Source organism: Equus asinus, chromosome 28, assembly GCF_041296235.1.
Source record: "Equus asinus isolate D_3611 breed Donkey chromosome 28, EquAss-T2T_v2, whole genome shotgun sequence".
Lineage (NCBI taxonomy): Eukaryota > Metazoa > Chordata > Mammalia > Perissodactyla > Equidae > Equus > Equus asinus.
The window spans coordinates 21,053,821-21,079,568 of record NC_091817.1 but is presented as its reverse complement, the minus strand read 5'-3'; the positions used below and the strand labels follow the sequence as shown (position 1 = coordinate 21,079,568).

Here is a 25,748-nt window from a genome sequence, read left to right as displayed (position 1 = left end):
ACCAGGAGGGCAGCAGCTAACTGTGGCCAAGGAACCATCCACGGGTGACGCAGAACCCCGAGGATGAGAGCAGCAGGGAGAAAACACACAGGAGCTCTTGAGTTCTCTCAGAGTTCACCATGCTTAAAAACCAAACTCCTAGATTTCAGACGTGCACTTAATGGAGATTCACTCCTATTCAATCTTTTGAGCAATTACACTACAATGACAAGTACTGCTCACAGGTATCAGGTGGTATACTGACAGCCTGGAGGCCCTGCGGGATCTGGAAGGGACTTCCGAATCATCAGAGAAAAATGAAACCATGTTCCTAATAGTGTTCATTCCACAGCTGTGACCCAGAAAAACCATCTTGATTGCCCTCTTAACTAACCTAGACCTGCCTTTTCCATGGATTAGTCAAAAAAGAGATCAAGCCAAAAAAGCACTTCTAGAAATGGCTAGGAAAAGTCTGAAGGGGAGGAAGAAACAGAATCCACTGACCTACCTGAACCTTCTTGGTCACTGGGCACTCAGGCATTGGGGAACAAAGCTTATAAGATTCCAAAGTTACACTTCTGAGCCACAGCATCACCATGTGGGTATAACTCCTCTTCGTTACTTGTACACGTAAGCAAACATCACCTGCTTTTCTCCTGCCAAGTTAGCCTGTGCTCCTGATTTGGTCCCAGGTCAGTACATGCGGTTCCCTCCTGAGGTGTGTGAACACCGTCACGGGGGTTAATGTCCCACTCGGATAACTGAAATAAGTTATTTCACTGAGAAAGACATTAGACCAGGGAGAGATGCTAAGGTCCAATCTACAAGGAGCTGCCCTATGAAGGCCCTTTCACAACAGCTCTCAGGAAGATGCAGTTCTGATCAGAAAGAAAGGAGAACCGAATGATGACATCACACAGTACCTTTTCCTCGGGGAAATTTTCTAGGTGAAGAGACTAAATTCGACATTTTACATTTTTAAGAAGAAAAACACACTATTTAATAACACAAAGGAAGATTCTGTTTTATCTGAATAAAAGTCTTTTCTAAGCAACTTAAATTAGAAAACAAAACGTCTTTTTAAGGTACTCAATGCCAATCCCAAAGTTCCCAAGTTGCTTGGTTGGAAACTGTCTCAGTCAAGGAAAAGAAGCTACTTCTGATCCCACATGGCCTGAAAGCCTGCAGCGCATAAAACCAAGGACTTCCCTGAAAATGAGTCCAGCAAAGGCACAAGGCCTTTAGGAAAGAGGAAAGCAAACAACAAGAAACCGGGATAACTACTATGGACGTTTGTGTTTCAGCTTAACAACAGAACATGGCAGAGAGTGAGCATGCAAGTGCTCATCCCAGGCCAACCTGTATGGCGAAGGAACAATGGCTGACCACGTGCCCTGGCATCTGGAATTAATCTTAAAGTAAGGAGATGACCTTGAAGAGTCAAAGATTTGGGGGTGGAGGAGGCTGGCACACACGCTATTTACATTCCCTCTCCATTCAACCCGAGGCCAGCCTCCAGGGGCTAAGGTTTCTGTACATCTCTGCCCCACTTTGCTAACATATACAATGTCAAAAGCAGTCAGCCACTTTCTGAAGCAGAGGGGCTCATGACAATATTCTGTTAGATAAACAGTGTGATTTTACAGATTTCCCTCACCCACTGATGACGATAAAACAGTCAGTCACAGATGAAGACCAGAAAGAACACGTGAAAAAAAATAGCCCACCTGCATGTTAAAGAGATCACCCATTCTGCCGGCCTGACTCCTAAAACTGCGAGGTTGTCAGGAAAGGAAATAACTACATTTTCAGAGTAGAATTTCTTCACTACAAATGTGGAGGAAGACATAACTTTGCTCTCAAGTCTAATTCAGTGAGGTGACCAGGCCCATAAATGCTTATCTTTCCTGAAATCCCAGCTATCGGCAATGTCTCTAGCAAGGACTGATGGGAGAGAAGCTGGGACACTTAAGAGGCACAAGAAGGGAAGAAAGTCAGTCCTGGGTTCAGCTTAGCATTAGAAATGGTTATTACTTCCATGAATTTCTTTGCCTTTGGTTCTGGAGACTAAGGCAATGTTTCACAAAGTGTGGAGCAGCTCGTAAGATATTAAGCATCTTTTTAAAGATATTGGATGACATTGTGGAAGCAGACATTATCTCTCCTCTGCTCCAAATCCCTGAATGACTCCCCATTTCCGTCAGAGTAAAAAGGAAGGTGCTTGTCCTGTACAGGGACCTCCAGGCACTGATACCGTCGGCTGCTCTCCAGCGCCCTAGCAGCCTCTCTCAGTCCTCATCTCCTGTAACTCACAGCCCACTGCTGCCGTCAAACCAGACCGTCCCTGACCTAGGCCGGGACGAGCAGGCATTCTCCCACCTGACAGCTTCTGCAGTGGTTGTCCCCTCTACCCAAAACACCATTCCTCAGATGTCCACATGGCTCACTCTCTCACCTCCTTCAATTCTCAGCTCCCAGGACAACTTCTCAGTGGAGATGTTCTCTAGGTATCTCGATCTTCATTAACTCGCTCTGTTTGGTTTTTTCTGTAGCACTTATCAACTTCTAACATACTACATAATTAACTGATGTATTATGTTTATTATTTATTGTCACCTTTCTGCACTAGAACATCTATTTTATTTACCAATATATCCTAAAGCACCCAGAGGAGTGCCTGGCACATGCTCAATTATTTATTGAAAGGATGAATGAGAACATTTTTGTATTCCAAATTCTCCATCAATCCTAATTATATCAAAGATAAAGTCTCAGATGGGTGATAATCTTCACCACTTGGTAACTCTTTTTTCCTTTTAATAGCTTTTTCTTTTTGAGGTATAATTTACCCAGCACAAAAATCACCAATTTTATGTGTAGAATTCAATGCCTTTTAGAATATTTATGAAGTTGTGTGCCAATCTCTCTTCTTAACATGAGGAATGAAGACTTTAGGCTCAGAGCCTTCTCCTGGCAAGAGCATCTGCCAGAATTTAATAACCTTGCTCTCTGTTTTCACTGGCTATATTTTTCTGGTTACTTTTTCTTTTGGCTAGTGATACTAGCTTTCCACTTAAAGGGGTAAAATGAGGCTTCTTTTTTAGAGAAATTTATTTATACAAAAAATGAGTTGATTTAAAAAATTTATTAAATGGATAAAAACTAGATATGTAGTTCAAATATAAGGCAAAAATTGGAAAGGTATTAATGAAAACAGCAAAGCTTATGAAACACTGACTCATGGGATCCAGACCTGCTGGTCTCACAGACTGCAGAAGTGCCACTAATAAACAAAAGGCCAGGCACTGACACTTGCTCCTGGGGTCCACCCATAATTCCCACCGGTCCTGTTGGGAGACTATTCTTCATGGGGTCTTGTGCTTCTGCATATCTTGTGAGCAAGCTTCCGCCTGCCCTTTGTTTCAGACTCTCTTTGCAAGGACGTTCGTTTAGTGAACAGCCTTGGAAAATCGAGTTTCTTCCTCTAGAACAAAGGCCAGGTCTGCTAACAAACTTCAAGGATAAAGGCTGTGTCTTGATTTGGAGTAAAGGACAGGCATGCTTACTACTCATTATACAAGATTCGGGTTCCCTTAGGTCAAGTCCCTCTCGAATAACGCAACCCCTCCATGTGCACATGTTATCTGGCCCACTTTGCACTGCCCTATGGAAATAAAGGCTTGGAGAACTGGCACAAAAATGCTGATACTCTAGGGGCCAGCTGGGTAGTGCAGTGGTTATGTTCGCACATTCTGCTTCAGTGGTCCGGGATTCGCTGGTTCGGATCCTGGATGTAGACATGGCACTGCTTGGCAAGACATGCTGTGGTAGGCATCCCACATACAGAACAGAGGAAGATGGGCACAGATGTTAGCTCAGGGCCAGTCTTCCTCAGCAAAAACAGGAGGATTGGCAGCGGATGTTAGCTCAGGGCTAATCTTCCTCAAAAATAAGAGAAAAACGCTGATACTCTAATACTGCTACTGTGGTAAGTAATAAACTGTCCTTTGTCTCTGATCTAGGAGTCTCACGTCTTATACCCATAGGAAACTGTGACAGATTAACGTGTTAGCTTGTAAGTAAGACAGAACCTCACACCCTTCACAGTTCTTGAAAGTCCTCACCTCATTGTGGATTTCTTCTCCTTGTTTCAAAACTGCAGGCTCCAAGGATTTCAAAGAGACATCGCCATTGTCCGCCTCATCACGAATATTCTGCAGAGCCAACTGGCAGTGCTGTACGATATAATCCAAGGTTCCCGTGGAGCACTGCAGAGACAGAGCCAGTGATCAAGATGACAAGCAAAAGCCAAGCTTAGCACGCCTCTCTTCTAGGACTGTTCACATTGGTCCCCTTTCCACACACTCACCTGTCACCCTTACAACTCAGCCCGTACTCCTTAAGAATTACTTTGGTGGCCTGGTCACTGGGCTCCGTGCTGCCGACTGGCCTCACCAGGGCCCCTCATCTTGCTGGTTTTCTTTTATTATGTGGGTCTCATATCTCTAACTAAACAGGAGGCTCTCTCAGGGTAAAGTCCTACTTTTACATGCATATTCGACCTATGCCGCAGCACCTAGAACTGAGTGCTAAGTGTAAAAGAAACTTATAAGTAGTTATTGGATGAATAACTAATTAACCAAGAAGTCAAGGACACTGACTTTATCTCAAGGGCCCCGAACCTAACAATGGGAAAGAAAGGTAAGAGGATTGTGGAATTGGTTCAAAAGCACAAAAAACAGAACAGTGATGGTAGAAAAAAATTGAACTTATAAACACAGGGCAAAGAATTCATTTTCCTTTTCTGCACAAAGCACTACGCAACTGCAGTCCTCAGCAGAATAGATTCTTCAAATAATGGAGAATATGTGGCTCATGCCCTCAAGGCATGTTCGAAGGCATAACTCAGTACCTGGGTATCAGCAAGGGCACAGATAAATAGTTGAACCTCTCTGAGTCTGTGGGAGCAAAACAGAGGTCAAATGGACAAGCTCCTTCTCTGAACGATCCTATGTCAGAAAAGAAGAGGATGCAGATGGAGTGTGCATCCGTTTGTTTGGATAACGACATGATTTCCTAGAATGATAAAAAGCAAGCTATAAATAGCCTTTAGACCCAATGAGGGAAACATATCCCTAAAGTATTTTTAGTTTAATATTTATAATTTAAACCGATCCCTTAGAAATAACCTTGAAGGCCAATCCCTTGGTACAAAAATTCTTTGCACACTTATTGGCATTTTATACAATGTGAAATGGACAAGCCCGGGAAAAACAAAGTTTCTGTGCCAAAAACAGAAGCTTGACTAATATGTATATTAATATGAAGATCCCAGAGTGTTGGGAGCACAAGGGCAGGCAGCTCCGATTTGCTACAGGGAAAAAACAAAAAACGGAGTTGAATTACTACTCACTTTTGTCCCACAGCCACCCCTAGAGCATTTTTAAAAAATGACATTCTACTTTACTTTCCCAAGCATGGAGTGACCTACTTAAGAGGTTATTAATTGCAATGCCATTTATTATAACAAAAGATTGGAAACAACCTAAATTTCCCATCAACTGGGAACCAGTTAAATGAACTATGGTGGAGCCATATTTGCGCCAAAAGAAAAAGGAGGGGGAAATATGTTTTCTTTTCTGGGTGTTTAGAGTTTTATCTCGTGTAAAGAACCTATAATCAGGCCAATTTTTTTTATAACAGCTTGAGTGAGATATAATTGACATGTCATAATATTTATCCATTTAAACCATACAATTTGATGTCTTTCAGTATCTTCAGAGTTGTGCAACCATCACTACAATTAATTTTAGAACATTTTTATCACCCCAAAAAGAAAGCCTGTACCCTTTAGCAGTCAGGTGCTCTCATTTCTACCAACCTTCTCAGCCCTAGGCCACCACTAATCTAGCTTCTGTGTGTATAATTTGACTATTTTGAGTATTTCATATAAATGAAATCATACAATACGTGATCTTTTGGGGCAGGCTTCTTTCACTCAGCATAATTATTTTCCAGGTTCACGCATGTTGTAGCATGTATCAGTACTCCATTCCCTCTTGTTGCCAAATAACATTCAATTATAGGGATATGCCACATTTTGTGTATCATTTGTTAGGTAATAAACCTTTGGGTTGCTTCCATCTTTTTGGCTATTATGAATCAAGCTGCTATGAACACTTGCATACAAGTTTTCATTTCCCTTGGATATGTGCCTAGGCATGGACTTGCTGGGCCACACGGTTAAGTCTGTGTTTAACCTTCTGAGGAAGTGCCAGACTGTTTTCCAAAGTGGCTGCGCCATTTGACATTCCCTCCAGCAGTACACGAGGGTTCCAGTTTCTGCACATCCTCACTAACACCTGTTACTGTGATTTTGATTATAGCCATTCTAGTGGGTGTGAAGTGGTATCTCATTGTGGTTTTGATTTGCATTTCTCTGATGACTAATAATACTGAGCATCTTTTCATGTAATTATTGGCCATTTGTATATCTTCTTTGGAGACATATCTATTCGACCCTTTGCCATTTTTAAAAGTTGGATTATTTATCTTTTTAATTATTGAGTTGTAAGAGTTCTTCATATATTCTAGATACAAGTACCTTCTGAGATGTATGATTAGCAAATATTTTCTCCCACTTTGTAGGTTTTCTTCTCACTTTCTTGATGGTACCTTTTGAAGCATAAAAGTTTTCAACTTTCATAAAGTCCAAGTTATCTATTTTTCTTTGGTTGCTTGTGCTTTTGGTGTCATATCTAAAAAAAACCCATTGCCTACTCTAAGATAAGAACTACATATTGATGAGCAATTATTACCAAGGTTTACTGAAACAAAACAAAACAAAAAGTGCAGAATAGTGTGTAGGGCAGGCTACCACTTGTATAAAAAATATTTTTTAAATTGCACACATACTTGCTTCATATTAAATGGCACTGAAAGGATAACAAGAATCAGATGACACTGAGTGCCGCTGGGCAGGAGGAGCTGTTTGGCTTTAGGAGAAAGAGACCTTAACTGTATACTCTCAGGTACTTTTTGAATTTGGAACCATTTGAGTAACTACCTATTTAAAGTATAATTATACATAAAATTTAAATTTAAAAAAAAATATTCAGTGTTGAATCCCAAGAACAATCTGTCACAACTAGAAGAAAACTGAAATCAAATAAAAGTTGAGAGCCATCAGACATAATCTAGTCATATGCAACCAAAAACCTGAATAGATTTCTTCTCTGATTAACTAAAATGAATTTCAGAACATCGTTTCCGAAGGACAGTCTGTTTCCTACATATTGTGAATGGGCAGAAACTAGCAAATCATTTTCCTTCGCACAGATAAGACATGTCATGTTAATACTGGATGAAGGAGAGGCCATTTGTCGACTAAGTGAGGGCTATAAACGTGCACGGATTTTCTTTTCCCCTTCTATTGAGGGAAACAATAACGCAACTTCAGTGCTGGGAAAAAATCTTTTTCCTCTTTTATTATTGAAAACAATAATATACGATGAAAGAATTTTTAAATAAGATAAAAACATAATCCCATTATCTCACCCTATTTAATAATCTTTATCGCATGTGATCCTTTGTCTATACACAGTTGTGATCCGTATATACATATCAATTTACAATCATGCATTGCATAATGACATTTTGGTCAATGATGGACCGCATATATGATGGTGGTCCCATAAGATTAGGACCAAATAGCCCAGGTGTGTAGCAGGCAATATCATCTAGGTGTGTGTAAGTACACTCTATATAACGTTTGCACAATGACAAAATCACCTAACTATACGATTTACCTGAATGCACCCTTATTGATAAAGCGACACAGGACTGTAAATGCTATTTCTCACTGGCTGTACACAAGTATTCAAAACTACCATTTTCAATGGTTGCTCACTGAAGTGATAGTCCACAATTTAACTAGTCACGTACTATAAAGGCATTAAGGTTCTATCCAACTTTTCACTATTATTTATCACACTAGATAAACATCTTTATACACACACACACACACACACACACATATATATATACTTCTTTTGAATTATTTCCTAGGTTTGAGTCCCAAAAAGAGTGTTATAAGATCAAAGATATGAACATTTTTATGGTGCTTTATACATATCTCCATATAGCTTTCTAAAAAGTATACCAATTAGAAAAACTGCCAGAAGTATATGAATGTACCAGTTTCACTGTAACTTTACCAGCATTAAATATTACTTTTGACTATTGGGTAGAAATAAAAAGTTACCTTAAAATGGTGATTTCTTTAAGAATTACTTTTAACTTAAGGTGATTTTAAAGCATGTATACACAGGATCAGGTACAACCATCAGCAAACTTTCTCTTAAAAGGCCAGATAGTAAATATTTCAGGTTTGCAGGCCATAAGGTCTGTGTTGCAACTACTCAACTTTGCCACTGTTGCTCCAATGCAGCCATAAACAACATGTAAACAAAGGAGTGTGGCTGTGTTCCGATTAAAATTTTATTTACAAAAACAGCCAGCAGGCCCACGGGCCACAGTCTGCTAACCCTGATCTGTAACAGGGAACGCAGGATAGTCACATCATTCACATTATGTGTGTCCCCTTAGTAAAATATCATGTAGCTAGAACTGAAGTTCAGAGAATATAAAAGACACAGATTTGGGGTAATGTTTTTCTCCCAAAAGCATCACTATACATACCTACCTCTTCACTAAAAGTTACTGCTCAAAATTTTATCTAAAAACTAGAAGATACAAATACACTGATGACTAAGCAGAAAAGCTAAACTTCAGGATATTTTGAAAGCACTGCTACTCTAATAAAATTGGTCCAACTGAAAAAAGGAAATAAGGTCAGAGGGGTACTTTTCAAACTGTACCCTGAAAGGCTCCTTTTGGGGGCTTCTGTGTATGTGTGTATTTACTGCAGGAAGCGGGAGGAGAAGTTGCCTTAGTTCTCACAAGTTCTAGTTCCATATTTCCATTTGCCTGCTGGACCTCTCTACTTGGCAGCTCCAACACAGCCTGTTCAAAACTGAACGAACTCTGATCTTCCCCCAACGTCTTAGGCTCCCTGTTTCTACCAATGGTAACGGCATCCCCAAATCACCCAGGCTTGGAACCTCAGAGTCATCCAAGAGCCTGGCACATGGAAAACATCCAATAAAGACTTCGTTTGTTCGTCCATTCGTTCATTCATTCATTCTTACATTCCTCCCTTCATTTCAGTCAGTCAGTCGTCAAGCCTAACACTATGTTTCCTACGCGAGTCATGGGAATTTCCTCTTTTTTCCTGCTGCCACTACATTAGCTCAGACCCTGATAGGTTTAATGGATGTCTCTATCATTTTCATCCTCCTAAAGACATCTCCAGTATGTCACTACCAAGATAGTAAATAATCAATAGCCCCCACCTGCCAACCAACTTAAGGTCAAACACCTAATCTGAAATCCAAGATCTTTCACAATCTGGTCCCACACAGGAATCAGCCTTATCTGCCAACATTCCCTTCTGGCATCCTGATATCCAGTCCGAGTACAGCCCAAGAATTCCCATGCCATCCCAATCACAAGATTCCACCTGAGTCTTCAGCCCATTAGCTGTCCTAAATTGTCTTAAAATCCCCTAATTCCCACACGTTCAAGTCTTACATGTAACCTCATCCGGGAAGCCTCATGTGTCTGCTACTCTCTATTAGACTGTAAGCATCTTGAAGACACTAAACATGCCAGCTACTCCTGTTCACAAGTGCCTAAAAGAGTACCCTGAACACTGGAAAGTTCAACAGTTTGCAGAGTTGCATGAGTGAACTAAAATTACTTCCCTTCTTCTGAATCGTAGCTTTCAATCAATACCAACTCTTACAATCAGGACTCACTGACAACTGAGTGTCTCCTGCTGTACTCTGCATGCTCTAGTGTGTAAATGGAGACAGACTAGCCTTCCACACAAAGCTTTGGTTGTCCCTGTCTCTGATTAGCTTACTGCAGGAGCAGTAACAGTAATAAGAGCCATTGAATAATAGGAGTAGGGGCCAACATTCTTTGAATGCACACTCTATGGCAGCCACTGTTCTAAGAGACTGACATGTATTACTTCATTTAATCCTCAGCAGAACCCTAGGAATTAGGTATGATTGCTATCCTCATCGAATATATTTTCTCAAACCCTTTATTCATCATTTTGGACCAGGCCTCGGAGCATAGCACTAATCAGCTTGTGTACTCTTCCAGGTTAGATCAGGAAAGATGCAAGAAGAATACACGTAAGTAGCCACACATTCAAACTGATCCAGGAGAAAAGGACTCTTGGGAGGGTTATAGCTAGAAAGACAGAGGCCTATAACCTCTTGCACAAAAATGAAGTCTTTTTTGTACAATACAAAGCACATATTAGATGCTCTATAAATGCTTGCTCATTCTTCTCCTTCCCTCATTCCTCCTTTCGCTCCTTCACTTCTTCTTTCCTTCCTGACTCCCTAACAGAACTTACTTTTAGGTGTCTAAGATAATTACTTGTGTGTTTGTTTGTTTAATATTTGTCTTCCTGACTAAAATGCAAGTTCCACACAGGTAGTGGCCATAATTGTCACATTGATGGCTCCATCTCTGAAGCCTGCAGTGCTGTGAGGCACATAACAGGCACTCAAATATTTAGACGAATGAGTGAACAGAGGAGAGAAGAAAGGGAGAAAGGAATGCTTGAAGGGATGGCTGGCATCTTGATCTACATAGACACTCAAGCCCTCTCTGCCACACAGCAACATGATCAGTCCACTAGAAAAGCTACTTAATTACCAAAGGTCATCACAATGCCTTACAGACTCACAGTCTCCAGACGGAAAGGGGCTCATGCTTGTGCGTCCCTGCCACTTTGTTGTACCCCGTCTGCCCAGCTTTCTCAGACTGGTCCCCCTGTGCTACGATAAGTCAAGCTACAAAGCAAAGCTCAGAAAACAAGCTTGGTTATGAGGTCAATTTGTAATCCTTTTCAGGATTATTCCCCTACTCTCTGGAACTCTTCTTAACTGAGCACACAGTACCCCCAAGTGACTACTAAGGGTTTTCCTCCTCTTTTAAGCCTCCATTCTGAACTAGTCTAATCAGCTGACCATCAGCCACTGCAAGTGGTGGCAGAACTTAGCAATAAAGTCTGGGTTATGAACACAACTGGGGAGCTCAGAAATTCCTTGGCACCACTGTAACTTTGTCCTTAATTTACATTCACATGCCCAGAAGCCTGACCAAAAAGTTAAGAGAAATTTAAATTCTCAACCATCTGAGCCCAGACACAGCTAACACATGCATAAGCACACAAATCCACCCCATTTCCTTCTGGCCATCTCCTGCCCTTGACCTTGACAGACACAAACCCCTTAGAAAATCTCTAACCAGCAACACCTGCCAATGGCATTTACCATCTCCAAGAAACATAACCCCAAAGAAGCAAAATATACTTATCCCAGGCTGTGATACTTTTTAAAACTGTATCCAACGAACTCAAAGCTAAAAAAGCAAGTAAACAGAGGCAAAGTCAAGTTAGATGGAAGCAATTTTCCTATCAAATACACTTCCAAAGTTCTATGATAAATTGCTCATTCAACCACTTCTGTCACATCCAATTAAGTTTGAATCACATTTTTATTTACACTTACCTCTGCCACTCGGTGGGTGGAACTAAACCGAGGTGGTAAACCAGCCAAAACACAGTGCTGGTGGGTGGCATTGAGATCATCTGCAGGAAAAATACCAAAAATTAAAAAGCACACACACACTTATTAGTCACTATATGCTATTTAAAATACGAAGTAAACAATAAATCCATCATTCAAGAAGAACGACAACAACTGAGGAATTAACACTTTGTATTCTTTAAACCATTCTTTACAAGAAGCATCACACTCACACACACATATAAAACCATCATTCTTTACAAGAAGCATCACACTCACACACACATATAAAACCATCAAAACCATTACACTTGCAAGAGTGAAAGGGGATGTTATTAATACTTCTTCCAGGACAAGCAGTGTACATCATGACTGTACTTAGCAAATAGGATATATGGTTACCCTACTTATGTGCGGTCTTATGATGCCAACTTACCACAAAGTTTACTATTTACGGATTGAACTTCTTTCTCTTTCTCATGATATATCTAATTCTAACTATGCCTTTAGAATAAGCCAAAATTCTTTTATATTATTTGGAGTGGAACATGGCTCTTCTGAAAATCTGCCTCTTTCTCTCCCCAATCAAAGTATCAATTTCGCCCTAACAACTTTCCGGGCAACAAACCAACCAAGTCAGCATGTTACAAAGCTCTGGCTCTCAGAGCAGAATTCAAGCCTATGGATTCACAACCCAAGGTTGGAGTAGGTGGTGAATTCATCAGCTGAAGAATATGCCTAAAGCCATGTGCAGTGGGAGGAAAATCAACAGCTGAGTTATGGCATATTCTAAGAAATGATGCCATAAGTCAGGCAAAATAAGTATCAATTCTGTTTAAGACATCACTTCCTCTGTGACAAAGAAGAGAACCGAACAGTACTGTTCCCCAGCAACACAAGATTTCCTATACAGGCAGCAGAGACTTCTTCCCAAGATGGAAAGAAAGGCAATGACTTAAACTAAGAGGCCAAGACCACCACACCCCTTACATGTCAGCGAAAACAACCTATGATATTATCTCTATACATAAGGAAGGAGACACAAAATGCCAATTGAGAGACTCCTGCTTCTGGACATTCTGGAATAAAAGTGACAAGGTTTACCATCCTACCTCAAAAAACTATAAGACAGACCAAAAATAGGAAACAAAGCTTTCTGACACTGCAAGGTATGATCCTAAAGATAAGAAAAATAAAATAGGTGGGCTCTACAATTGCCCTAGCTTACTACCTGGAAACAGTTTCAAAGCCACAGAGCAGGGAGGAGAGAGTCAAAAAGAGCCCAGAGTTTTCAGTTATCCTTCTTGCTGAGCGTGAAGACAGAGACTGGAGTTTAGGAAGGCCAAGGCAACGGGATGTGGCTGGCGTAATATTGGACTAGAAGAACCTGCACAGAGAGAGAACAAGTAGATATCTGTCTCCTTCAAGGGTTCCTTCAAGTCTTTGGCAGAGAATTGCTCTGCGCATTCGTGAAAACTTCCTATGGGCAGGAAGAAAGCACCAGAAAGCAGTAGGCTGAACAAATTTCAGATCTCATACAGGGCCATGAATACTTTGTGTTCTCAGCAGCCATAATGGCTCCTACTACATGAGATAATGGATAAAATCCTTAGAAAAGCATCATCCTAGTAGTAGGGCTAAATTATTTCTAGATAAAAGGCTGCTCTAGAGCCATCTAATAGCTTAAAAGCAAGGCTGAAAAGGATCCAACTTATTCCAAGTAATTTAATTACTCAATAGAGCAAAGTCTGATGCTATTTAAAAGAATATAAAAAAATTAGGCACCCAACAAATAAATTTGCAATTTCCAGCATCCATTCAAAAAGCAACAGAGGAGAAAACTGAAAGATATATAAGATATATATATATCTTTCCTTTCCTTCACATATACATGTCTTTCATATATATCTATATATATGAAGCTTCTGAAATTGAAAAATGTAGTATCTGAAATAATAAAAATCACATTGAATGAGATTAACAGCACTTTAGACACTGCAGAAGAAAAGATAAGTGAACCAGAATACACAGAAAGAAACTATTAAAAATGAAGCACACAAAGACTACAAAAAAATAAATAAATAAAAGAGCATTGATGACCTTTAAGACAATATTAAGCAGGTTAACATAAATGTAATTTGAGTCTCAGGGGAGAAACAAGGACAGAAAGAAATTCTTGAAATGATGGTCAAAGAGAAAACTAAAAATAAAGAATAAGGACAACAAATAGAAAACATTAACAAGATAAATAATCCAACTATGTCAATAATCACTTTAAACATCAATGGTCTAAATACACCAATTAAAAGACAGAGGTTGTCAGAGTGGATGAAAAAATAAGACCCACTGTATGTTGTCCACAAGAAACTCATTTAAGTATAAAGACATCCACAGATTAAAAGTAAAGGAATGGAGAAATATAGCCCATGCTAACACTAATCAAAACAAAGCTGGAGTACCTATATGAATTTTAGAGCAGATTTCAAAGCAAGGAAAATTATGAGGTATAAAGAGGGCCATTATGTAATCATAAAGGGACCAATTCTCCAGGAAGACATAACAATCCTTAACATGTGTGTGTCTTAGAATAGAACATCAAAATACTTAAGCAAAAACTAATAAAACAGCAAGAAGAAGTAGACAAATCTACTATTATAGTTGGAAACTTCAACATCTCCTATCAGAAATGGACAGATCCATCAGCCAGAAAATCAGTAAGGACAGAGTTAAACTCAACAAGCACCATCAATTAACTGGATATAATTGACATCTATAGACTACTTCATCCAACAACAGCAGGATACACCTTCTTCTCAAGATCATGTGGAATATTCCCCAAGATAGACTATATTCTAGGACAAAAAATATACCTTAATAAATTTAAAAGAACAGAAACCATACAATGTCTGTTCTCAGACCACAAAGGAATTAAACTACAAATCAGTAACAGAAAGATAGTTGGAAAATTCCAAAATACTAAGAGATTAAACAATGCACTTCTAAATAACATATGGTCAAAGAATAAATCTCAAGAGAAATTTAAAAATATTTTGAACTAAATTAAAATACAACTTATCAAAACTTGTGACGTAGGAAAAGCACTACTAAAAGGAAAATTCATAATATTGAATGCATATATTAGAAAAGAATAAAGGTTTAAAATCAATCATAGAAGTTTCCACCTAATCAATAATATAAGTTTCCACCTTAGGAAAGTAGAAAAGTAGAGCAATTTAAATCTAAAGTAAGAAGAAAAAAGAAATAATAAAAATTAGAGTAGAAATCAATGAAACAAAAAACAGGAAATCAATAGAGAAAATCAATGAAACAAAGCTGGTTCTTTGAGAAGATCAATAAAATCAATATCCAGACTAAAAAAAAAAAAAAGAGAGAAAACACAAGTTACTAACACCAGAGATGAAAAAAGAAATATCACTACAGATCCAATGGACATTAAAAGGATAATAAAGTAATACTATGAACAGATCTATGCCCACAAATTTGATAACCTAGATGAAATGGACCAATAGCTTGACAAGACACAATTTGCCAAAACTCACACAAGAAGAAACAGACAATCTGAATAGGCCTACATCTACTAAGAAATTGAATCAATAATTAACAAGCTTCCCAAAAAAGCACCAAGCCCAGATGAGTTCACTGGTGAATTCTTCCAAACATTTAAGGAAGAAATTATACCAATTCTTTACAATCTCTTCCAGAAGACAGAAGTGGAAGGAAGGCTTCCTAACTCATTCTATGAGGCCAGCAACACCCTAATACTAAAACCAAAGACATTACAAGAAAAGAAAACTACAGACTAATATAGTTCATGAACACAGATGCAAAAATCCTCAAAAAAATATTAGAAAATAGAATGCAACAATAGATAAAAAGACTTAGACACCACGACCAAATAGAATTTATCTAGGTTTTCAAGGCTGGTTCAACATTTGGAAATCAATTAACGTAATCCATCACACTGATGGGCTAAAGAAGAAAAGCCACATGGTCATACCAATAGCCACAGAAAAACATTTGACAATCCAACACAAACTCATGACAAAAACTCTCAGTAAACTAGGACTAGAGGGAACTTCCTAACATGATAAAGAACATTTACAAAAGACCTACAGCTAACACCATACTTAGTGGTATGAAACTCAAAGATCTTCCACTAAGATTGGCACAAGACGAGGATGTCTCTTCTCACCACTCCTTTTCGACCTCATACTGGAAGACGTAGCAAATGCAATAAGACAAAAATGTAAATAAAAGGTATACAGATTGGGAAGGAAGAAATAAAATCTCCTTTGTTCACAGGTGATGTGATTGTCTACACAGAAAATCCAAAAGAACTGGCAAAAAAATCACCTGGAATTAATAAGCAATTACAGTATAGCTGCAGGATACAAAGTTAATATACAGAAGTCAATCACTTTCCTATATGCCAGCGATAAACAAGTGGAATTTGAAATTAAAAACATATTACCATTTACATTAGCACCACAAAAAATGAAATACTTAGATATAAATCTAACAAAATATGTACAAGGATCTACATGAGGAAAACCACAAAACTCTGATGAACAAATGAAAGAAAAACTAAATAAATGGAGAGAGATTCCGTGTTCATGGACAGGAAGACTCAATATTGTCAAGATGTCAGTTTGTCCCAACTTGATCTGTTGACCAACAAATTCAACACAATCCCAGTCAAAATCCCAGCAAGTTATTTTGTGGATATCGACAAACTGATTCTAAAGTTTATCTGGAGAAGCAAAAGACCCAAAATTAGCCAACACAACATTGAAGGAGAAGAACAAAGCTGACATTACCTGACGTCAAGACTTACTATAAAGCTACAGTAATCAAGCTGATGTGGTACTGGCAAAAGAACAGGCAAATAGATCAATGAAACAGAATAGTGAGCCCAAAAACAGACCCCCATAAATACAGTCAATTGATCTTTGACAAAGGAGCAAAGGCAATACAATGGAGCAAAGATAGTATCTTCAACAAATGATGCTGCGACAACTGGACATCGACATGCAAAGAAAAAAGAATCTAGACACAGACCTTACTCTTTTCACAGAAATTAACTTAAAATGGATGGATCACAGACATAAATGTAAAATATATAAGTATAAAATTCGTAGAAGATAAAATAAGAGGAAATCTAGACGACCTTGGGTGTGGTAAAGACCCTTTAGAAACAACAATAAAGGCACAATCCATGAAAGAAATAATTGATAAACTGGACTTCATAACAATTAAAAACTGCTCTGTGAAAGACACTGCCAAGAAAATAAGAAGATAAGCCACAGACTAGGACAAAATATTTGCAAAAGGCCATGTTCAATAAAGGACTGTTTTTCAAAATGAAAAAAGAACTCTTAAAACTCAAGAATAAGAAAACAAATGACCATTAAAAAATGGACAAAAGACCTGAACAGACAACTCACCAAAGAAGATATACAGATGAAAAATAGGCATATGAAAAGATGCTCAACATGATTTGTCATGGAATTGCAACTTAAAACAAAAAGATACCACTATACACCTATTAGAATGGCCGATATCCAGACCAAGTGTTGATGCGGATAAGAAACAACCAGGAACACTCATTCATTACTGGTGGGAATGCAAAATGGTACAACTGCTTTGGAAGACACTTTGGTGGTTTCTTACAAAACTAAACATGCTCTCACCATAAGATCCAGCAATTGCACTCCTTGGTATTCATCCAAATGAGCTGAAAACTTATGTCCATACAAAAACCTGCAAATGATATTTATAGAAGCTTTATCCATAACTGCCAAAATTTGGAAGTAACCAACCTTCAGTAGGTAAATGGATAAATAAACTGTGGCACATTAAGGCAATGAAATATTATTCAGCACTAAAAAGAAATGAGTTATCAAGCTACGAAGACATGAGGAAACTGAAATGCATATTACTACGTGAAAGAAGCCAATCTGAAAAGGCTACATGCTGTAAGACTCCAACTATAAGACATTCTGGAAACGTTGCAACTATAGAGACAGTAAAAAGATTAGTGGCTGCCAGGAGTTGGAGTCGGGGGATAGAGGACGAATAGGAGGATTACAGAGTATTTTTAGGGCAGTAAAATTATTCTATATGATACTGTAATGGTGGCTATCTGTCATAATACGTTGTGAAAGTCCATAAAATATACAATACCAAGAGTGAACTCACAGAAAATGTGAACTTTAGGTGATAATGGCATGTCAATGTAGGTTAACTGATTGTAACAAGTGTAGCATTCTGGCGCAGGATGTCGATAGTGCAGGAGGATGCGACAGTGGGGGAGGCTGTGCATGCATGGGGGCAGGGGGACATGGAAATTCTCTGTACTTTCTGCTCAATTTTGCTGTGAATCTAAAACTGCTCTAAAACATAAACTTCATTTTTTAAAAAATTATCAACTGAAAATTCTTCAGAAAACTCTTTACTCTCCATCTTGAGACCAACGATATATACAGTTACATATAAAGTTATTCTCTCAGCGTGTTCTCATGGCAAAGGCAAACTATTATGTGCATTACTTAATTTAATATTCGGGTGAGCAACTACCAAGTGCCAAGTACTATTCTACGCCCAGTGAACAAAAGAGACTCCCTGCTCTCGTGGAGGTTACATTATGACGGGGAAGATAGAAAATAAATAAACAAGAAATCCAGATGTCAGGTGTTATGGAGAAAATAAAGGAGAATCTGACAAGCATAAGAGTTAGTGGGGGTACAGGGGACCAGTGCACTACTTTTACAGAAGCTTCACTGGTGACATCTCGGCTGAGAGGAGTTCTGAACGAGGAAGGGCCTGTGATGCCAAGATCTGGGATGAGGGAATTCCAGGCAGAGAAAAGAGCCGAGGCCAAGACACTGAAGTGGAAATGAGCTTGTCGTACTTGAGAAAGAAGAAAGACCAGCACACTGCAGCACAGGGCGCAAGGGGGAGAGGGGGCGTGGGACAGATTAAGGTCTCTGTTGGTCGTGGTAAAAACTTTAGGTTTTATTTTAGATACAATGGGAAGCCTTTAGAAAATTTTAAGCAGGGAAAAAAGTTGATTTAGGTTTGAAAATAGACCACTGTGGTAGCTTTAGAGAAAAGAGAGAAGACTGAAACGGAACAAGATTTGAAGCAGAAGACCGGTCAGGAAGCTGCAGCAGTAATACAGGCAGTTGACAGTGACCTGGACTTGCGCGACAGCAGGGGAGACGGTGAGCAGTGATCAGATTCAGAATGTTGTAGAAGGAAACAACAGGATCCACTAATGGACTGGACAAGAGAAGTGAGGGGAAGAGCAACTTTGGGGACTTTCACAAAAACAACTGACTGAAGGTGAGTAAGTCACAAAACATTAGGACACTGTAGAAACGGTGTTACAAAACACAATGAAAGGTGAGGATGAGAACATTGGGGATGTGTCGAGAGTCTTAAACGCAAATACAGAGTCAGCAGGGCAGGCTTATAGAGAGGATCAAACTCGATCCAACCTCTGCAGACTTGGGCTCAGAAGCGCAGCCTAAGGCCTGATGAAGACGACAGAATGACCATTCTCTCTTCCAGTTTGCCCTCTCTGAGGATTCTGGTTAAGGACACACCTCAGAATTTCTGGTTAATCCAGAGTATTTTGCCTAAAGAGGGTTTCAGAGTCAAACAAAAAAACAAAACAAAAAGCAGAGGCTGGAGGAAGTTCCCCAGGCCAGATTCCCATGACGGGTTGTAACAATTTCTAAGAAAAATGTAAATGCCATTCTCATCTACCCAAATAAAATCCTTATTGTGGCTATGCTATTAATACTAGGATACATAGATCCCATTGGGGGTAAAAACCATTTTAATGAACAGATTTGTTAAGGGCCGCTAAGGGGCAACGAATCTGATGCAGGCCGAGTGGCAAACACGTCAGAAGCAATACTTGGGGGCTGTACCTTTATTTAAATCCTTGGCAACTCTCTAATCAAACAGCTCTTTTGAAAATGCTCCCAACTGTCTCTAATCCTTTATGATTTTTAGGAAGAACCCTGTAATTTTCATTTAAGAGCTTCTAATTTATCTAAAACTCTAAGTCTATAAAAGTGGCTCAAGCTTCACGGATTGTACATCTCAAAGAATATACTAATGACATTCCTAGCTTTAAAAGACTACTGCTAATAATTTTTAGAAGAAAAACGTTAAAGAATGCCTATTTGCCCGAGCTATCTCAGAATACAGCTAAAAATTTATATTCAAGGGGAAAATCAGAGTTTGTAGAATTTATTCAAAAAAACAAACAGAAAAGAAGCTCTCACTCTTTGCTGGCTAAATGCTGCGTGCTCTACCAGTGGGTGAAGAGAGCTCTGGACATTCACTGGAGCATGAAATCTCATTGCATATAAAAAAGACCACAGATGCAAGGGTATAATTTACACTGGGGTGATCGATTGGTGCCCAGAACTTGCCTGGTTTTAACACTGAAGTCCTACCTCCTGAGACCCCCTCCCCACAGACAAACCAGGACAGTTGGTCACCCTAAATTTAACCCAGCCCTTACTTCCTTGGTTTTGTTGTGCAGTGTGTCACAAGGGCCATTTCATCCCAAATTTCTTAAAGTAGCAATCAGGAGCTTTGCTAACGGCACTCCTGAGCTAAACGAGCTCAATACTGAAATCCAATCTGCCAGCCTCGCACAGTCACTGAAGCTTCTCAATCTCACTCACCTGTCCGTTCTCATCCCTCAATCTTAATATTTATGACCTTATTTTTCCTAGATGTGGGGACATCCATGACTGAGAACATTTTCAGAATTTAATAGGCAAGGAAAGGGTGGGGGGGAAGCTTCCTGGCAAGATGTCAGGATAGACTCAGGCCTCTACCTGCCCCATTCCTAGATTCCCGATGAGACGATCAACAGAATATTAAAAGAGATCAAAACTTCTTTCAGCACTAAATATTAGGGAAAAGTGCTCAATATGCCAGAAACTGCAAGGAATTGTGCTGGATATAGTATAGGTGGGATGAGATTAAAGAAGGCTGACACTTGACTGTCTACTCTGAAAGAGCAGCATCTCCATAAACATATCGAGAAGATCCTGAGAGGAGTGCTCACCTTCTAACTCAGAAGGGGAAGGGCAGGGGGGCACAAGAGGCTAGGGGCACCAGGGGCAGGACTCTTGCCTCTGTAGAGCAGCATTATATGCACACAACCTGTGACCCACAGACTCCAGGATGTGTTGCTGGCACAAGCCACCACTTTGAGAAAAGAAGCAGGCATCGCTGAGGTAAGAAACGGGAGCAAGCAGGTATGCCAGGGATGGGCCCAAGGCTGCCAGGGTTTGCTCATACTGCAAGCATCTATACCACATAAAGCCAAAAACAAGTTATTCAGTACACTTCAGTTTCACAAATCTCCTATCTGGCCATATAAGGATGCATCTTCTTCCTTCTTTCTTCAAGTGAAGGATCTGGCCAGGAATCTAATACTCAGATTTCACAGAAGCTGTCTCAACACTTACTCGTCTATGAGGCAGTACCAGTCCTCCCCCTGTAAGGAGAAACAGACAAGGACAAGTCGCTAAACTCATGCAAAAATACTGCAGTTCAAAGGAAAGAAACCACTTTGGTTGAAACTGTTTCTTCTGAAAAAGTTTTACTCAAACTACAAGAAAAAATTTTTATAAAATCTTCAATATTTCAAGAAGACACTTGATTCAAGAAGCCACTGCATCTGTGAAAATGGGGCAATCAGACATGAAGATGGAACAGTAAGACATCAGGAAAGATTGCTTGGAGTTGGTTTTTTCTAACAGTATTGCTTCACTTAAAATGATGATAGATGAACGAACAAGAGAACACACACTCCAGAAAAATCAAATCACTGACGTGGATGAGTGAACTCCAAAACATTCTCCTAGAACTGAGAGGGAAAATGAAAATCAGTGACAGAAAAGATAACACATGAGGGATACATTCTGGAAGCCGAAATACATATAACAGGAATCTTAGAAAAAAAGAAGACAGAGAGATGAAAGAACAATCAAAGGAATAACAGAAGAATATTTCCAAAGTAGTGAAAAGGCCTGAGTCTGCACTTCAAAACGGTTCACCAAGTAGATAAACATATTCTGTTCAAAAACTAAACATAAAATGATACAAATGTCCAAAGAAAACATAATTTACCACAACAGAATCAAAATGAAGATGGCCTCAGTCATCTCCCTAACATTAAATATCAGGGGTCAACGGAACAACAGCCACAGAGTTTTTAAGGTGGAAAGTTTATTACTCAAGAACCCTGTAGCTATTAAAGGAAACAGGAACATGTGAAGGCAGAGAAACTCACTCGCGGATGATGCAAGGACTCAGAGAATGTGCTACTGCCATTCCTCTGCGACCAGTCTTCATGAAAACACAGTCAGAACCTATACTGTAGCTGACCAAGAAGAGTAACCAAAATAATTAAAACTCCAGTATAAAAAGAATACCAGTGAGCATAGAAGTAGTTAAATAATTTCAAATATGCTTATTTAACATAATGCAAGTATAAAAAATAATACTTGAAAGCAAAGATGCTTCCCCTAAAAAAATAATATATTACAAAATCTAAGTCAAAAATCCAAAAGAGTACATTAAAAAATACCTGGGAAGTGGGCAGAAGGGTTGAATACAGTAAACGTCAAGAAAAACACTTACATCTCAACAGATAAATGGGCAAAAGATGATGAACCAATGAATAGTAACAGAAAGAAGTATACAAATGGCCAAGAAACACAGAAAATGTTCAACCTCATCAATAAATAAAGAAATGCAATTTAAAACTGCAGTATCTTATTTTCACCCGTTCAGCTGGCAAAAATATTTTTAAATTGTAATGCCTAGTATCGTCTAGGGTGAGGTAAAGCAGGCTGACGGAACTAACTGATAACCACAGTTCATACACTGCAGGTGGGAATGTAAAATAAACAATCTTCTAAATAACACTCTAACACTATAATATGTACAGTTTTAAAATATCCATACTCCTAACCCTCACCTGGGTATTCCACTTCTAGTAATTTTTCCTAAATTTTCCTAAATAATCTACGATTATTTCTAAATAATCAAAGAAATAATCATAGAAAAATCCTAAATAATCTAATCATAGACAAAGATATATGTATGAAAATGTTCACCAGAGCAATGCATATGATATCAAAACAATGGAAATGAGTATAATGAACAAAAGTAGGGGATTAATATCTGAGCCATTCTTAAAAATCACATTTTCAAGTAATATTTAATAAGGAAAAATGCTCAAGATATAAAGTATGTTTTAAAAGACACAAAACATTATATCTAATATGATGTTATTTTCTAAAAAGAAAAAAATAAACATATATTCCCACGTATAGAAAAAAACATTAGAAGGAACTAGACCAAATAGTTAAGAATGATCTTATCTCTGGGTGGTGATATTACGTATTTTTATTATCTACTTTACACTTTCCTATAGTTTGTAAATTCTCTACAATGTGCACATACCATATTTCATTAATTCCAACGTACACATTTTTTTCTTTATATTCAACCTCTCTGAAATTGGAATACATCTTAAAATTGATGGCATCTTTGACTGGATGACATATATTATTACTTTTGTGTTTAGCAATAAAATATAAAACACTAAGTATTATTATTTTTAAAAGGTCCAAAGGGAAATGTTCAATGAAGAGATCCTCAGAAAAGACTATGCATTCCCCAAAGAAAGACCGGCACACTGCCATCTGTGAAGGCAGCAAGAGCTTTGGTGAGTTTTGCAAATCTTCCCCAAATACAATTTTCCACGGGTGTAAAGGTTCTTTTATAAAAACAAGTACAGAGGTGAAGATGACCTCAGGGTACACAGCTTCCCCCTCTTTTTTTTTAAATTAACTTTTATGGAATGCTTAATTTGTTCTTGGGCTGTGAAGAGAATAGATTCTTGAGGTTAATAATTCATTTTTGCTTTCTAAATATGCAAAAAGAACTTAGATCCCACTTTGGCAAGGGCTGCCTTTACTCTTCCAAGTTTGCAACTGTTCCCAAGAGACAGGAAGACAGAGGGGGCTGGGGAAACGGAAAGATGAGAAGGGACAGAGGTTAGGTTGCCAGGAAACTTCAATGAAGTAGAGTTCTTCTTTTCTCCCTTTGTATACCCAGAGCCATCACTTCTGCCCCCTGCTCTGAACTGTGGGCAGTGAACTGTGGGGACCAGAACTTCCCAAATAAAATTAATGAATGAAACAGAAGCAGCCACTCAAACCTCTAAGTTCTGTTCCTTCATTCAACTTGACTTCCCTTTTTATTCACTCCCATCTTGCATCTGATTCTCCTCTGGCAATTGAGGAAGATGATTTCTAGCTAGTACCTAGGGAGTAAAAGAGGGTGCACTCTCCAAACACGCCGTGTACGTGCTATTATGTACGAGGCACTAAGTGCTGTGTGTAGCACAGGAATACATGTAATACAGTACTGGCTCTCAGAAAGCTTAGCTCTAGCAGTTGAGACAAGACTTCTACACCAGTCACTATAGTCCAGAAGGAAAAGTTATGGCCACCATACTGATGAGCTGGTACTCCTGCCATTGTGGGTATTACATTTTTTTACTGTCACCCCTAAACAGGTTAGTTAGCCATATACCTAGACGAAGGGAAAAACATGAAAGGGGGAGGGAACAGTGTGACAAAGATAAGGAAAAAGGTTTGTGCCTGGACTAATTTCAGGACAAAATTTTAGGACAAAGTCACTATAATGAATTGACCAAGGACTATGATTTATATCTTTTTCAAATGTTTTAAATATTTATAGGGCCTAGAAGAAGTATTCCAGAGGAAGAGTTTACTGAATTTCCATCATGGGGTATATAGTCTGGCCGTGAAATCTGCTGCAGGGACTGATTGAGGAACGTCTAGTCCTGAGCTCAAACCTTCAACAAGGATGCAAAAATAAAAAAAGCTTCATTCACGGTCACTCTTTCACTGTCTTTACAGAAATGGCAAAAAGCACACAAAGGATATGCAATCAAATTAAAAGCCTGAAAAATTCTTTTCCACAGGTCATGCTTTTAGGACTTATGTTATACAGATAGAGAGCCAAAGAGGGCACATTAAGATTGGCAGCCAAAGGGAAAAATTCCACCCAGCCAACCCAGAGGCAGAACTACCCCAATGCAGCACGACTCTAACTGAATGACACGTGAAAGACAAGGACCTCACAATTCAGAGTAAACACCTATCCTCAGCCCAAAAGAAACCAACACATTTTTGTTACCTTTGGTGGTTTTCTTATAAAAGATGTGGAAGAGAATATAATACACATTGATCCGGACACTGTGTCCATTTGGAAAATTCTATGATGTCACATGGTTTTTTGGACTGGATGTAAGGAAATAAAGCCTGGGCCACTGAAGGAAGAGAATGCCATGGACTCCCTGGAGATTCCTAAGTATTAGGTGAGCAGCCATCTGTTTGGGGGAGGAACTTCAAAACCTTTTCCAGCCAGGAGCTTTCAAGGACAGAATAAATATTTTCTTTTGCCTATATGGCAAAAATATATTGCCATGAAATGAAGAGAAAAAGCCAATCCTTAGTTCACCCATTCACTCATTAATTCAATCATTACTTAGTAAAGCACCTATCCCGTTCAGAGTACTGTCTTAAGTGCCGCAGAGTTACAGTTTTAGGAATCTACCATATAGCAGATAGAAGGCATTTTTAGAAAATTCCAAAATGCATTCTGAGCCTTTGATGAAGACTAAACTCTTGACCTGACATTGCAACATTCCCCTACAACGGACACAAATTTAGTGAGGACAGTGGGTTACATCTCCTGTTTACGGATCCAGTCACTCTACTGCCTTCTGCAATAAATAACACATTACAAGCACTGTTACGTACCGGCTTTCAAATTTCAGAATGATTGTACAGAGAAAGCATGGCAGTCTTATCAAAATTACAGATTAGTATGTAAACATTATAAACTTCAAAAATGTGAAAGTAATGATGTGGCTGAAAGAGAACTTTAATTCTCCATCTTACATGCTAAAAGTCAACAGAAAGTATCTATATACTGGTT

General features: G+C 38.8%; 1 protein-coding gene across 13 annotated transcripts in view; it reads right to left on the bottom strand.

Annotated features, from left to right (window-relative positions):
• The window catches only part of FTO (FTO alpha-ketoglutarate dependent dioxygenase), a 352,377-nt gene that overhangs the window by 198,078 nt on the left and 128,551 nt on the right, over positions 1–25,748 (bottom strand). For all 13 annotated transcript variants that reach the window (XM_014827772.3, XM_070500588.1, XM_070500585.1 and 10 more), the window contains 2 exons: positions 11,634–11,713; positions 4,104–4,247 (listed from right to left, as the gene is read on the bottom strand). In XM_014827772.3, the coding sequence (XP_014683258.1) occupies positions 4,104–4,247; positions 11,634–11,713 (224 nt within the window). The remainder of the gene's footprint in view (positions 1–4,103; positions 4,248–11,633; positions 11,714–25,748) is intronic.